The sequence below is a fragment of the Pelobates fuscus genome, chromosome 1 (genome assembly GCF_036172605.1).
Source record: "Pelobates fuscus isolate aPelFus1 chromosome 1, aPelFus1.pri, whole genome shotgun sequence".
Classification (NCBI taxonomy): domain Eukaryota; kingdom Metazoa; phylum Chordata; class Amphibia; order Anura; family Pelobatidae; genus Pelobates; species Pelobates fuscus.
In genome coordinates this window covers 173,860,687-173,877,427 of record NC_086317.1, presented here as the reverse complement: position 1 = coordinate 173,877,427, position 16,741 = coordinate 173,860,687, and the positions used below count along the sequence as shown (strand labels likewise).

General features: G+C 42.8%; 1 protein-coding gene across 5 annotated transcripts in view; it reads right to left on the bottom strand.

Moving 5' to 3' along the window:
• The window catches only part of ACACA (acetyl-CoA carboxylase alpha), a 429,246-nt gene that overhangs the window by 55,903 nt on the left and 356,602 nt on the right, over positions 1-16,741 (bottom strand). For all 5 annotated transcript variants that reach the window (XM_063452852.1, XM_063452842.1, XM_063452868.1 and 2 more), the window contains 2 exons: positions 15,066-15,201; positions 1,648-1,825 (listed from right to left, as the gene is read on the bottom strand). In XM_063452852.1, coding sequence (XP_063308922.1) covers positions 1,648-1,825; positions 15,066-15,201 — 314 coding nt within the window. The remainder of the gene's footprint in view (positions 1-1,647; positions 1,826-15,065; positions 15,202-16,741) is intronic.

The window sequence follows — 16,741 nt, the reverse complement described above, 5'->3', positions numbered from 1 at the left end:
ATTCACACAATGCATTCCTTACACACATATCAGGACATCCCCTACTCCTGTGAACAAACTATTTGGTGGAACATGAAGGTGGACCCTGGGGCCCAGACCATGAGCTGTGTAAAGGGCCTTTAAAAAAATGGAACTGCTTTCCGTTCTCCCAGAACACAAACAGCCTCCAGAGAGCCTGTTATACACTAGACGAGTGGAGCCAGACTGCAGCTAGAGCCCATCACCATCCTCATCTGATTGTAAGTAGGCAATCTAGTATATTATTCGTTGCACTAATCTCTAATTTACCTCACATTAAAGGGAAACTTTAAAGGGCCTTTCTTTGTCCCCCTCCTCCTCCTGTGCCCTTCTTTGTCCCCCTCATGTGCCCTCTAAAGCCCCCTCCCTTCCTGTGCACTTCTTTTGCCCCCTTCCCTCCTGTGCCCTATATAGCCACAACACCCTCTTTAGCCCCCTCCTATGCCCTCATTTATTCACCCTCCCCTGTGCCTTTCTTTGTCCCTCCTCCCCTGTGCCTGCTGTAGCCCACATCCTGTGCCCTTCACTGCCTGTTCCCTCTTTAGCCCCCTCCCATCCGGTGTCCTTCTTTACCCCCCTCCTGTGCCTTTCTTTGTCCCCACTTCCCTCTACCCTCTTAAGCCGCCCTCCCTCTTGCCCCCTCTCCTCCAGGGCCCTCTTTAACCCTCCTACCTTCCTGTACCCTTCTTTTCCCTCTCCCTTGTTCCTCTCCAGTGCCCTCTTTAGCCCCCTCCCATCCTGTGCCCTTTTTTGTCCCCTCCCCTGTGCCCTCTTTTGCCCCCTCATGTGTCCTCTTTAGCCCACTCCCCTGTGCACTCTTTAGCCCCCCTCCTGTGCCCTCTTTAGCCCCCCTCCTGTGCCCTCTTTAGCCCCCCTCCTGTGCCTTCTTTAGCCCCCCTCCTGTGCCCTCTTTAGCCCCCTTCTGTGCCCTCCTTAGCCCCCCTTCCTGTGCCCTCTTTAGCCCCCTCCCTTGTGTCCTCTTTAGCCCCCCTCTTCTGTACCCTTCTTTGTCCCACCTCCCATGTGCCCTCTTTAGCCCCCTCCTGTGCTTTGCCTGCTCAGCCTCACCTGCTCAGAGGAGCCTGTGTTTCCTGTACCTGGTCCGACAGGAAACAATTCTGTGCTCTCAATGAGAACTTCCTGTCAGACCAGGTAGGGGAACAGAGACTCCTCTGCCGCAGTACGCCTGCTCGGCCACACTACATTCTATGACTGGCAGGAGAGGGAGCGCTGTTAAGTGCACTCCCCTCCTGCCGGTCACCGGGAGGTCGGGCTACCCCCTGATGAGTGGCACCTGGTTGACCGCTCCCCCTGCCCCCCTCTTAGTCTGCCACTGCATCTTAGCAAACAAATATGGGGATTTTAGTTACACCATATGGCCATATTGTGTTAAGCCCGCCACCAAGTCCCAGTAGCCCAATATCGGTGGGAGATGAACATGAGAACAGCAATGCTTACTGCTTAATCTGCTTCCAGAGACTCTCCTCCAAAGGGGCATACATTTTTTTCACTTGCGATTTATTAAACATCTGTCACTGGAGAAGTGGTAAAATTACTCCGCTGTCTTTAAAACGGTCAACCCTCAATGTAAAATAATAATTGACAAATACATAATCATAGACGTGGTACCTGCTGTCCTTGTCAGCATACATCTCCATGTGCCTTGGATTGATAGTTGGATCAATTACTACCCAAGATCCCCCTCTCAGTTCAGCTTGCGGTGGTATGTACACGAGGACAGGTTGGTGATATTCTCGTAGGCCATCTACAATGTAGGCACCAAACTTCAGTACTTGATCGTACATATCTGTAAAAAAAACAACCAAAAAAAAAAGTTTTTCTGATATTTTGTAATCAATACAGAATCATCAATAAATAATAAGTTAAAGTAAATTAAATATGATTTTTTTCCACCCACTTGTTTGCTCACAATAATGATTTAAAAAAGTATTTCTTATCCAAGGGATAATTAAGAAGTACAATACCATTGCTAGAACCAATTAAGTTTTCAGTTTATCCACACTGATGACAAAAAGTCCTCCTTTTGTTAGTTATAACCTGATATTTGTGATTGACAGCTGACTGCCTTTGCAAATGATGCACTCATATGTCACAATTTTATTAATAAATACGCAGATACAGAGTACACATTCATAAAAATAACTGATCATATGTATGAGAAACTGGGTTTTGCCATCAAGTCAAAGGGGTCAAATACTTATTTCACTCATTGACATGCAAATCAATTTATAACTTTTTTGACATGTGGTTTTCTGGATTTTTGTTGTTGTTGTTATTATTCTTTCTCTTACTGTTAAAATACACCCACCATTAAAATTATAAGCTGATCATTTCTTTGTCAGTGGACAAATGTTCAAAATCAGCAGGGGATCAAATACTTTCTTCCCTCACTGTATACACGAGAAAAACCCACTAGTGAGAGATGCATTCTAATAACAGGATTAAAATGGCCACAATGAACAAAATATTAATATCTCAAAATATATGGTACAAACTATAAATAAAATGGTACTGCCAACGTATAAAACAAAGTCTGATTCGATGCAGTGTCCTTTCCTTCTGCAGCAGGTCAGGTAAGATTAGAAAAATATGTACAATTATTATATATGCATCAGAAATGACACACATTCATTATGTATGGCGCATTGCTTCCTTGTAAAAGAATGTATCAGTTACATGTACAATCTGTTGACAGTCTAGTCAGCATATGTAAATGTCCAATGACAGATGCAAAAAAACATGCTGAAACACCAGTGGATAACACTTGCTTTTCCTCTACTCCTTTGAAACCATAATGAATCTTGTCACCGCTGGATACACTGTATGAGTGAAAGCCTGGAGGGCTACAGACACGTATGCATATACAGACTTCTGTGTCCTTGTTTCCACCTTTGAAATACCAAGGAATTTTAACAATAACCTCGCCATTAAAAAATTACAATATAAGCAAAAGAACATTACAATAAAAAAGAGAAAAAAATTAAATACATTTCAGTTTAAAAAAAAAAGAACAACAAAAGGAATAACAGAAACTGCTGTAATAAAATGTTGTCTAGGCCCCCAGCAGACCGATATATATGCTGGTATAGGTGTACCGTATATTTGATTGTATGTGCATGTTTCTGTGTGTATATTCACTGTGAGCGCTACTGTAATTTAATATATGTATGTCTTTGTGTGTAGTGTCAGGATATGTGGATTATTAGTATATTTGAATACATGTTTTTGGTTTTGTGAATAGGGTAGTATTTTTTGTGTGTGTTTGTGTAGCATGGCAGTATGTATAAGGGGGTATTTGTGAAACCAAGTGTTAAATGTTACGAGCCACCTTAAAGGGACTCTCCAGTGCCAGGAAAACAACCCGTGAAAACCCCTTCAGTGACTTACCAGAGGCAGCAACATGTCCCACGTCGCTGCTTCTTCCTCCGCTCACGCTCCTCCCCTTCATCACGTCAGCCGGCGGGGGAGACCTAATGCGCCTGCGCGGCATTAGACCTCTCCATAGGAAAGCATTGAAAATGCTTTTCAATGCTTTCCTATGAGGATTTTAGCGATGCTGGAGGTCCTCACACAGCATGAGGACGTCCAGCGACGCTATAGCACAGAAAGCCTGTGCTATAGATCAGGAAGTGCCCTCTAGTGGCTGTCTAGTAGACAGCCACTAGAGGAGGAGTTAACCCTGCAAGGTAATTATTGCAGTTTATAAAAACTGCAATAACTACACTTGCAGGGTTAAGGGTAGTGGGAGTTGGCACCCAGACCACTCCAATGGGCAGAAGTGGTCTGGGTGCCTGGAGTGTCCCTTTAAAGGAACACTATAGTGTCAGGAATACAAATGTGTATTCCCCCCTTAAAAATGCGATTTACTCACCTGTTTCCCAGCACCGACCAAACTCCTTGGCAGAGTTAATCAATTTAGATGATCTCAGCCAACCCAATGCTCTACCATAGGAAAGCACTGGAAGGCTATTGTGCACACGCAGCAAAACGCTGTGCTGTGCCAATCACCATCGCCTCATAGAGATGCATTGAATCAGTGCTTCTCTATAACAAGTGTTCAGCGTCGACATGCAGAGCATGGAGATGCTGAATGTCAGTGCTGCACATTTTGTCAGTGCTGCACAGTGCTGCAACACTGACACAGGAAGCGCCTAGGTGTTCCTAGGCAGCAATGTAAACACTGCATTTTCTCTGAAAAGGCAGTCTTTACAGCAAAAACCCTGCAGTGGTAGACTATACTCACCAGAACAACTACATTAAGCTGTATAATATAAATTAAGCTGTAGTTGTTCTGGTAACTATAGTGTCCCTTTATGTTTGTGCGTGCAAAGGGGTAGGGACTGCAGAGGGTGCCGAAAGGAAGGGTCTGTAAAGGGTGTGAGTGGAAAAGGCTGCAGAGGGTACAGGGGGGAATAAAGGCTGTAGTGGGTGCAGAGGAGGGAAAGGATGTAGTGGGTGCAAAGGGTAATAGGAGCTGCAGTGGGAGCAGTTGGGTAGCCCACTAGCCACTACCAAAAGCGAAACCCTACCATTGTGCACAGTGCAGGGGATAGGAGCTGCAGTGGGAGCAGCAGGTAAGGGCTGCAGTGGGAGCAGATGGGTAGGGGATTCAGTGGGAGCAGGGAGGTAGGGGCTGCAGAGGAAGCAGGGAGGTAGGGGCTGCAGAGGGAGCAGGGAGGTAGGGGCTGCAGAGGGAGCAGGGAGGTAGGGGCTGCAGGAGGTAGGGGCTGCAGTGGGAGCAGGGGTAAGTGCTGCAGATAGAGCAGGGTTGGTAGGGGCTGAATGAGGTAGGGGTTGCAGAGGGAGCAGGGAGGTAGGAGCTGTAGGGGGTGTGGGCTGCAGTGGTCGCAGGGGGTAGGAGCTGCACAGGGAGGAGGGAGGTAGGGGCTGCAGAGGGAGCAGGGGATGCAGTGGGAGCAGGGGATGCAGTGGGAGCAGGGGGGTAGGGGCTGCAGAGGGAGCATGATTAGTAGCAGCAGGGGCCCGCGGACGGCTGTGCGGGCCCCTTGCTGAGTGCAGGCTGGCTGGGGAGATTGTTTAACTCCCCAGCTCAGCCATTACTTACTGCAGCAGGGCGGGCCCCCCAGAGCCTCGGGCCCTCGGTCTATGACCGATTTGCCCGAGTGCTCAGTCCGCTCCTGCTCACCGACTGCAGTCACCGGCTGGCTGCCCAGCAGCCCCACTGGACCCCAGGGAAAGTGTTAATTCCCCCCCAGCATTCCTAAAGGTAAGGAGTCTAGGGGAATTGAATTAAAAAAAAAATGTGAGTGTGTTAATGTGTGTGTTTGTCTGTTAGTGAGTGTGTGTGTCTGTTGGTGAGTGAGTGGGTGTGTGTCTGTTAGTGTGTGTCTGTTAGGGAGTGTGTTACTATGTGTGTGTCTGTTAGTTTGTGTGTGTCTGTTAGTGAGAGTGTATGCGTGTCTGTTAGTGAGTGTGTATGTCTGTTAGCTAGTGTATGTGTGTCTGTCAGTGAATGTGTATGTATTTAGAGGGCAGGGCGGAGGGGGGTGCCTGAGTTTTTTCATGCCTAGGGCAGCACAAAACCAGGATACACCACTGGTGTCAAGATGCACTGACTTTCAGAAGATACTCACCAGGAGTGCTGGTGTGTACAAGGACTGGCCCTGTGTGTGCAAAGACAGAGACAGCCTTTCGACTTGCTAGCACCTTAAGAAGGTTTTGCACAGTGAATTTATGGTGCCATTGTAAGCAGAACAAGGAGTTACTGGAGGATGGTTTGGGGTCACCTTATTTCATATCTTAGAAACAAGTCTAATCCAATATTCCCTAAAAGGGATTGGTGCTTGAGTGCAGTGTCATGTTTTCTAAGGCAATCTAGAAACAGTAATACCCCAAAATGTGTGTATTATGTTCTATGCCCTTCTTAATTAAACTTGGCTGTGCAAGTGGGCCTTCATACTATTGTATGCCTGTTGGTGTGTCCTTCTGGATTTTACAAAGCCATTAAGCCTTGAACATGATTAGTCCTATTAGTCATGATTTGATTTGTTTTAATGTTGACAACTGTTGCAGATGACCCATTCACAGCTTACAAATCACAGGATTCAGGACATCTTTATTAGTCTGCCACTCACAGCCACTGCCCCTCTCCTTCTCTCCCCCTCTCCCTTCCAGCTCTTTTTTTTTTTTTGAGAAAACAGTAAAAATCACTTTAAGAAAAAGAACAAGGAAGAAAAAAATTAAACTACTATGAAACATTTTTAATGATGCCTCTCTCCTTTTAAATTATAGGGGCCACTGCTAAGCATCCTGTGTTGCACGCTGTTTTACGTCACAGGACTCCTTACAAAAGTTATTCTGCACACCATATCCTATCCCCTGACGGCCATGTGAGGCCGTATGAGGTAGGCAGCCGTAGCAAGTATATCCTGCCCATTCAAATTAAATAGACTTTGTAGAGTGGTAGTAGGAGGGGAAAAAAACAAAAAAAAAATCTCTCAACAAATTAAATTCAATGCCACCCATGTCACACTATGTCTAAACCAAAATATTTTAGAACAAATGTATGCCTTAATTTTCTATCAAACCTGTATACAACAACCTGTATATGGTTGCAAATTTCAATTTAGTTTTAGTCATAATCTTTTGACTGAAAAGCCATTTTAGTTTTAGTCACATGAATTATTTTAGTTTTAGTCGACTAAATTTCCAGCAGATTTTAGTCGACACAACCAAAATCTAATAGTTTAATTAAAGCCTCTGTCCCTTTTGCCCCTTCCTCAGGCCTCCCCCATGTGTCTCATTTCCTTTCTTCCCTCACCGTGTGTCTCATTCCCTTAGCCTTCCATGTGTCTCAATTTCTCTACTCACTCTCCCATGTGTCTAACCCACCAGTGTTAATTTTGGTGACAAATTTCAATTTAGTTTTAGTCATAGCCTTTTGACTAAAAAGCTATTTGAGTTTTAGTCACCTTTTAGTCCTCTGAATTGTTTTAGTTTTAGTCAAATCTCAAAAATGTAAGTCGACTAAAATTGTTAGTCGACAAAATTAACACTGGTACACAAGCTCACTTCTGCCCTCATATATCAAGGCCACAAGTAGATTTACATGCCAAACACAATACTGATTTGATGATCTTTACAACAAAATGATAACATTGTGTGGAGAAGTCTGGCACATTAGTACTGGTGTAATTTTATTTAAGAACACAAAGGCTCATATTATGCTTTATCTCTTTCTTTATCTCTTTCTTTATTCCTCAACAGCAAAGAAAGGATATTGAAATATTCAAAGAAAAAACAAATAACATGTACCCAAAAGGGTTAAATACATTATAAACATATTATCCAATGATAATGCTCCTTGCACCATAATGTCCCATGGGACCTTAAGCCACTCCTCTTTCTTTGCTGCTGCCTCCTCAACTAAGTACTTCTCCATATTAAAAAAAAAATCTGAAGTGTAGCGCTCTAAATACGAAAGATTAACTTAAAACAGTAGTTATGGTGGTTATATATATATATATATATATATATATATATATAAGTTTTTGATTGGCAATTTTGCTGCGTGAAAGCCAAACGTTTTGGGTGGCAGGCCAACTCTGATTGGTGTTGCTGAGCTAGCTCCCAGTGTTCCCCAGGGCTCATTCCTGAGGGAACACTCGGTGAAATTGGTACTTGTCTGTATTATTGTTGTGCCTAGTTTCTTTGCTGCCTTTTCTGGGTTAATCATTCTCCTATATCACTTTACTACTGTTTGTGTTTCTCACACTCCCCTTGCTTCATTTTGTCCTCTTTTTAAAATTGATTTACATATATTATAATCTAATATATAATAATTGATTTTTATTAAACATGCAGTCCCAGAAGGATTTTAGCACTCCTTCCGCTAGTGCCCCTAAACTCTACGCGCCTGTGGTGGTAGCCAAACCACCCACTCAGGCTACGCTGGAGGATGCGTCGCAGGAGCAAATTAACTCTGAGGAGTTTCATTCACTACTGGATGCTACAATGGCGAAGTCGGTGTCTCATGCCATCTTTACAGCCATGGGGACTATGACAGATACAGTGTCACACTCCATCACTCGGGCCCTGGAAAAAAAGCCAAAGCCCTCAGTGAATCTTCCGACTCAGAATCCGAACAAGAGGGGGCACTGAGCGAGTCCGACGAGGATTCTTATGATTCTGGCACAGATTTGCTTGACTTGTTAGGGCCTGGGGCTGATGCCAAGGCCTGGGTGCATGACTCCACCCTTCTGGATCGTCAAGGCTAACCACTCTTTGATCCAGACAGCTTACAGCATCCACGTTCTTCAGAGTGGAACCCTTTGGCTCGTGTTTCTAAATACATTGCGAACGTTTAATGAAACCACTTAAAGAGGCACGGAATAAACTCAGGACGGAATGCCCATGTCTCACTCTCCCTGATATGGACTGTACCACACCAGATGTGGATTGGAAAACAGCTCCATTTCTTGGCAAAACAGGATGGAAAGCCAAAAAAGGCCTGGATTTCTTCCTGCGTAGTTGCCAGGATAAAATCCTGGACACTCTCGGACCAAGTACCAAGATTTTCGACATGGTCGAAACGGCCTTGGCAGGTAGTGCCCCTGCTGACTTTAAGGCCATCAGGGGCTGGATACAAAGATCCGTGTGCTTACTGGGTAACGCCAATACGGCATTTGCCACGGAGAAACGCAAGTCCATTTTGAGTAAAATAGACCCAAAGTTAGTAAACCCTGGGATCTCAGAGCCTGTAGCACAGGCTAAAGGTCTTTTATTTCGCCTAATTTTATTTCGTGAAGGAGTTAGGCACATACGTAGGGACGTTCGTGGCACTCTATAAGGCGCAAGCCAACATGAAGCGGGTGTTCTCCCAGAGAGTTTTTGGTGGGGCAGGCAGATATCGGGGCCGTCTGCCTGGCTGTTCCTCCTGGGGATCATATTGGGTATCCCGAGGCTACATACAAAGGGTTTCAACCACCTGAACAAAAGTTCTTTCCAGTTCGTGGCAAACCTTGGCAGCTCGTGGACACAGAGGTTCTTCCTATGCCCGACGGCCTTATGGTAAAATAAATTCATGTTTCTACTACACCTATGGTGGGGGGCAGATTGAAGAGATTTGCACATGCTTTGCACATGTTAACCTCAGATGCTTGGGTCCTCCATACTGGCATGGGTTATTCTATAGATTTTGTTCAACACCCGTTCAGTGGTCCCTCCCAAACCGCATCGTGTTCTCTGCACACGACCTGGGTTTGGTGTAACAAGAAATTCAATCCCTCGCATCCAAAGGTGCAATTTGGGAAATTCAACCCCAGACTCCAGGTTTGAGCAATATCTTCCTGGTCCCCAAAAAATGGTCCTGGACGCATTTATCAGATACCATCACTTCAAGATGTAAGGTATCCACTCCCTCCGAGATCTTCTCCTATCAGGGGAATGGATGTTCAAACTCGACCTACAAGATGCCTATCTCACCATGGCCGAAGATTGCAAACGATATCTCCAATTCCAATGGGAATGGACCTTGTGGCAAGTACTGATTGACAATCCAAGGATGGCCTCACAAATCTTGAAATGAAGGTGGGATTTGTTGTTTGTGCCATGGAATAGGCAATATTCAGTTTAATCACCTTGCTGATGTATTTGCTTAGCATTTTTTTTAATTGCATAAAGTATAAAAAAAAGTGAGATATACCAATTTTTCAAAGATTTTGTGTACAGTGCAGCGCACACTGCTCCATAAGTGTTACTAGGAATAAATGAATAAGATGTTAGTATTCACAACTTCAATTTAATGTTCATCAATACATAAATACAGATGATGTGGTTTTCTTCACTAACATATAAAAAAAAATAAACAATTTAAAAATGTCTATTTATGGTTTCTTAAAATATTTGGTTATTTTTTCTTGTGTTTCTCACCCCTTACAAAATATTCAATTAAAAAAAAAAGTTGTTCTGTTAGAAGCAGCAAATGGGTTAATTTCCCATGGATTTACATCTTCTCAGACTATTCACGCTGAGTCTGGGGCCCCACTGCTAATTTCTAGTAAATTTCACGCTTCATGTCTTACTGTTGTGGGTCATTGGTGCTTCGTCTAAATAAACTGCTTCCAAATGGTCCTTTCATCTAAATATTCACTTGGTTTTTTATAATTTAATTTTACATTATGCGGAATAGCCTTCCGGCCACAGACAACTCATTGGAGAAACTCGCTGAACACAATCTTGATATGTTTTTTTTTGTGTGTGTGTGCGCGCCTGAATTAGACCTCCCAGCCCGAGTAGTAAAGAGGTTTTTTTACCCTCCACTAATGTCAATTTTCAGCATAGCCAGAGCTGTCTCTAATCTTTTCCTACTCATTACACACAATTTTGGAGTCATTTTACCTACAGTGCAATTGGCTCCTCGTGGTGTGTTTGTGTGCGCTGAGAGGTGGTGTAATTGTTTATTTTGCCTTTCTGCATAATCCCCTTCCAGTATTGAAACCAAAACGGCTAAGCAACACCCAAAGGGCTTCATAGACTGACAAGCCACACTTAAAACATGCTATCATGCTTCTGTACACCAGATAATAGGCAGCAGCCTCATGTCCTGCAAAAATGCAAGGTGATTTTGTTCTCATATTTTCTCTTCTTTAAAAAAATCCCCAAAATCCAATCTCGACAGCATATGCAAAAAAAGTGAAACATATAAAACAAAAACACATATTTCTGTTTATGATATATGTGCTTTTACACAAATTTACTTGCTTACAACTATCATCACAATCAATAGCCAGAGTGGAATGAGTCTTACGAAAGCATAACAGATCAAAATCCCAAATACTTTAAAATCAGGCTTTGCCATTATTTCTAACACAAAATTACATATTAAAAGTGGTGTTATCTTAAGCACTGTAAATTATGTGTGTATATACAATATTCCCTTATGGTTCATTCAACATTAAACATTACAAGAAATCATTTACACAAAAGGGAGTTATTTACCAATCTTTAAATCAAATAATGTAGAAATAATAGTATAAAAAAAGAATTCAAAATAAATTGGCTCCCATCATCTTCCTTCACTCCTTGTATAGCAGGAGAGGGGTTGAACAACTAATAACAGGGTTATTTACTTATTTGAGAATTGTGGGGATTACAACGTGAATTGCAAATTTAAGGCCAATAGTAGCAGAACTGGAAGTATAGCTGATCAGGAGATTTTTTTTTCTAGTTTAGCTACTTGAATTTAAAAGTCACTTACAAAATCACTTTGGATTAACATTTATCACTCTAGTAAATAATCTTTTAAGATAAGGTAAAGATAAAGGAGAGAGTTTGAGGTTCTCTCATGATTCAAATGGAGTCTTGAGGTCTTGCTAATTACATTACCAACATATTGCCACCCATGCAATACTTGAATAAGAAACCTTGTTATTAAATATTTCATAAAAACTATTCCATACCCAGGGACACTTTGCAGCAGATCAATGAAGTAAGAAGTTCACAGGAGCGTTGATCACATCTGACAGATTGCATAGACCCACCCACAATAGTCATAATCATTTTAATGATGTATGCACGTTTCTTACATATAAAAAGTACTTTATATGTTTTTTTGTCATGTTTCTGTCCTTTTTTATTTTATTGTTTTTTTAATATAGTTTAATATCTTTTGATATGTGCTTTATGTTGCCAATACAAGCCATATGATACATACAGGGAGTGCAGAATTATTAGGCAAATAAGTATTTTGACCACATCATCCTCTTTATGCATGTTGTCTTACTCCAAGCTGTATAGGCTCGAAAGCCTACTACCAATTAAGCATATTAGGTGATGTGCATCTCTGTAATGAGAAGGGGTGTGGTCTAATGACATCAACACCCTATATCAGGTGTGCATAATTATTAGGCAACTTCCTTTCCTTTGGCAAAATGGGTCAAAAGAAGGACTTGACAGGCTCAGAAAAGTCAAAAATAGTGAGATATCTTGCAGAGGGATGCAGCACTCTTAAAATTGCAAAGCTTCTGAAGCGTGATCATCGAACAATCAAGCGTTTCATTCCAAATAGTCAACAGGGTCGCAAGAAGCGTGTGGAAAAACCAAGGCGCAAAATAACTGCCCATGAACTGAGAAAAGTCAAGCGTGCAGCTGCCAAGATGCCACTTGCCACCAGTTTGGCCATATTTCAGAGCTGCAACATCACTGGAGTGCCCAAAAGCACAAGGTGTGCAATAATCAGAGACATGGCCAAGGTAAGAAAGGCTGAAAGACGACCACCACTGAACAAGACACACAAGCTGAAACGTCAAGACTGGGCCAAGAAATATCTCAAGACTGATTTTTCTAAGGTTTTATGGACTGATGAAATGAGAGTGAGTCTTGATGGGCCAGATGGATGGGCCCGTGGCTGGATTGGTAAAGGGCAGAGAGCTCCAGTCCGACTCAGACGCCAGCAAGGTGGAGGTGGAGTACTGGTTTGGGCTGGTATCATCAAAGATGAGCTTGTGGGGCCTTTTCGGGTTGAGGATGGAGTCAAGCTCAACTCCCAGTCCTACTGCCAGTTTCTGGAAGACACCTTCTTCAAGCAGTGGTACAGGAAGAAGTCTGCATCCTTCAAGAAAAACATGATTTTCATGCAGGACAATGCTCCATCACACGCGTCCAAGTACTCCACAGCGTGGCTGGCAAGAAAGGGTATAAAAGAAGAAAATCTAATGACATGGCCTCCTTGTTCACCTGATCTGAACCCCATTGAGAACCTGTGGTCCATCATCAAATGTGAGATTTACAAGGAGGGAAAACAGTACACCTCTCTGAACAGTGTCTGGGAGGCTGTGGTTGCTTCTGCACGCAATGTTGATGGTGAACAGATCAAAACACTGACAGAATCCATGGATGGCAGGCTTTTGAGTGTCCTTGCAAAGAAAGGTGGCTATATTGGTCACTGATTTGTTTTTGTTTTGTTTTTGAATGTCAGAAATGTATATTTGTGAATGTTGAGATGTTATATTGGTTTCACTGGTAAAAATAAATAATTGAAATGGGTATATATTTGTTTTTTGTTAAGTTGCCTAATAATTATGCACAGTAATAGTCACCTGCACACACAGATATCCCCCTAAAATAGCTAAAACTAAAAACAAACTAAAAACTACTTCCAAAAATATTCAGCTTTGATATTAATGAGTTTTTTGGGTTCATTGAGAACATGGTTGTTGTTCAATAATAAAATTAATCCTCAAAAATACAACTTGCCTAATAATTCTGCACTCCCTGTATTTCAGTGAGCTGTTTATTCCCTTGCACCAGGTAAGAGAGGCTAGTGTAACGTTTTGAAGATTAGTGGCTGGAAGTTACTAAATAGTGGTTAGCAGCTCCCATAGAGGGTATATGGATATATTAGCTGCAACTTAGTGACTGCAACCTTGGTCCGCTCCCCTTCCTCTCCTGTCCCTTAGTGTTCCTCTCCCCTCCATTCCCTGTCCCTTAGTTTTCCTCTCTCCCCTCCCTCCCCTTCAGTGTTATTCTCCCCCTTACCTGTCTCTTAGTGCCTCCCCCCTATCAGTGGTTTTCTCTCCTTCCCTTTAGTGCCACCCATTCTCCTTAATGTTCCTCTCTCTTCTCCACTCTCTTTTAGTGGTCACCCCCCCTCTCCTATCCCTTAGTTTTCGTTCCCTCACCCCCTGCCCCTTAGTGTTCCTCTCCCCTTCCTCCTCGTCCCTTAGTGTTCCTCTCCCTTCTCTGTCCCTTAGTGTTCCTCTCCCTTCCCTCGCCTGTCCGTTAGTGTTCCTCTCCCTTCCCTCCCCTTTAGTGTCCCCCCCCCCCTTACCTGTCTCTTAGTGCACCCCCTCTCTCAGTGTTCTTCTCCCCTTCCCTTTAGTGTTCTTATTCCCTTTCCTCCCGTCCCTTAGTGTGCCTCTTGGTGCTATGGCCTGTCTTAGCGCCCCCCATTCCCCTTAATGTTCCTCCCCCCCTCTTAGTGTTCCACTCCCCTCCCTCTCTTTTAGTGGTCCTCCCCCCCACCCCAGTGTTCCTTCTTCATTCCCTCCCCTGTACTTTAGTGAACCTCCCTTAATGTTCCTCTCTCTCCCCCCCGCTCTTTTAGGGGTCACCCCACCTCCCCTATCTGTTAGTGTTCCTCCCCCCATCCCCTGTCCCCCTCTCCCCCCCTTGGTCCGCTTCCCTCTCCCTCCTTAGTGGTCCTCTCCCCTCCCCGGTGTGCCTCCTACCTTTCTTGTAGCGTGGTCAAGCAGAGAGGACCGCGGTACAGGAGCTTCAGTTTCCTGTACCGGGCCAGACTGACAGGAAGTGCTTTCTCAGTAAGCACTTCCTGTCAGTCCGGCCGGGTATAGGAATCAGAAGTTCCTGTACCGTGTTCCGATCTGCTCAGCCATGCTACACTGAGTGACTGGCAGGAGGGAGCGCTGTGCACCCACCTCCTGCCGTTCGCTCTAACCTAGTGCCCCCCACTTGTGCCACCTTATGGAAGCACCGGCCCTAGGTGAAGGGTAATATTTAAATATGCTTTGATTGCTAATCTACTGTATGTAACCTGCTCTGGGTAAGGGCTCTATATAAGACGTATTAAACAAAGAAACCTAGAAAGAATATAGTTTTTCAATATGGCGGTAACCAATAAACACTTCACATTTTAATCTAAGGATTTAATCTAAAAAAAATCCCATTACACCATCACGTCACTGAGACGAAAAGACAGACAGACATGCTGACAACACATGTTGATAGCTTTTAATTGGGCCCAGCAGGAGGAGCGCGTGGGACGTGTTTGACTGCTTTAAGTGTTCAATGAATTACAGGAAGTTCACAACTACAACTACACAACATTTGCCCGACTTCAAAACACTGCCAATCAGAAACAAATATTGTAATACTTATTAATACTTAATAAATATAATAAATAAACCTTGGTGTACACACATATCCAGTATTTTAGAGTATACTTTAGTTTATCTTGGAAAAGTGACAATTGTAATAATTCTATATAATTTTATTGTAATGTCTGTAATGTAATGTCATTTTTAAAATACAATTAAACTTCAAATTACCTTTCATGCCACCTGAAAATCCTCTCCAGTTTGCAAACACCATTAGTGGAAGGCCTTCTCTGTTGAAGTCTTTGATTGCTTGTGCAGTCTTAAAGGCAGAGTCTGGAAACCACACCTGCCCTGCCTGTTGGATTATCTGTAGTACAACGCAAATATTTATGATATTTAAAATAATCATGTCACTACACACCCTTGCAAAATAAATACCACCTACACATTCCACACATGAAAATCTAATAAATGATTGTAAAGTACTAAAGTAAACTGACCATTATTAATGCAGAAAAAGAACGATTTATAATTTTAGAAAAAGAAGCACAGCTTCCATGTATTAAAAAAGTAAATATCTTAAATCATAGCATTAAGGAAAAATTAGTGTACACAACAAACAGGGAAAAAATACTTCTAAAGCAAGTTAAGATCTTATTGAAAATGAAACTGTGTTTGTTCATGTAGGCTGTGCCAATCAAAGTCAGAGGAGGTGTGGCTAGGTCTACATGGACAGAAACAAAAGTGATTTAATTCCTAAATGGCAGAGAGTTCAGCAGTGAGATTCATCTGTGGATTGATATTGCATTGTGTGGTAAATTACTTTTTAATAGCTTTATTATTGAAATTCTGCCTTAGCTAAGGGTCAGTAATATTTACTGATCATCTATAAAAAAACAAAATGTACCACATCCAGAAAATCATTACAAGTATGTTAAAGGGAAACTATAGTGCCAGGAAAACAAACTTGTTTTCCTGGCACTATACCTTCCCCCTCTGTCAAGGCTCCCTCCTGCAGCCCTGTAGGGGTCACTTACCTGAGTCCAGCACTGATGTCCCTTGGCGCTGGCTTAGCTCCGCCCACGCTCCTTCCCCGCTTTAGAATCTCCCCATAGGAAAGCCTTATTCATTGCTTTTCTATGGGGAAAATATGATGCTTGAGGTCCTCATGCAGAGCGTGAGGACATCCAGGGTCAGATAATGGACCAAAAGTCAGTTTCAATTCTGGAAGTCCCTCTAGTGGCTGTCTGGTAGAGGAGGAGTTAACCCTCAGAGGTAATTATTGCAGTTTATAAAAACCAAATAATTACCACTGCAGGGTTAAGGGTGATGGGAGTTTGACCACGGCAATGGGCTGAATTAGTCTGGGTGCCTAAAGTGTCCCTTTAACTTGCTACATCATAAAAAGCTATTTCAGTGCTAGGATAGTCTCCACAGGGCAGTCACTTCATCTTCAAGAAGACATTAGTTTTGATTATGTTTGTCTAATCCAGTGCTTCACACAAAAAAAATAATTGAATGGCAATCACAGTGCTTGGCCAATCCAATACTGTTTTTACACTGAATCCAATGCTTCTCTATAAAGCATACCGTAAGTTGTATTCCGTGTCAATATGCTGTGCAGGATGATGCTGAACATTAAAACCTTCAAAAAGCAAGGTTCTTAAGGAGGAATTGTCTCTAGTGGCAGTCTGTGTGTTACATTGTCAGACAAGAGGTAGAATCTATGCACCGAAACCACAAAATTTAAATGTGTTGGTCTTGATGTTTAGAGTGTCCCTTTAATACATGTTTAATTACAAAAGCTAAAATCATTACACACAAATCCTGTAAATTATAACCATATTACCTATATCTATGTGCCAAGCAATACCCAGTAGTAACAAACGCTTACTGGGCAGTAATTT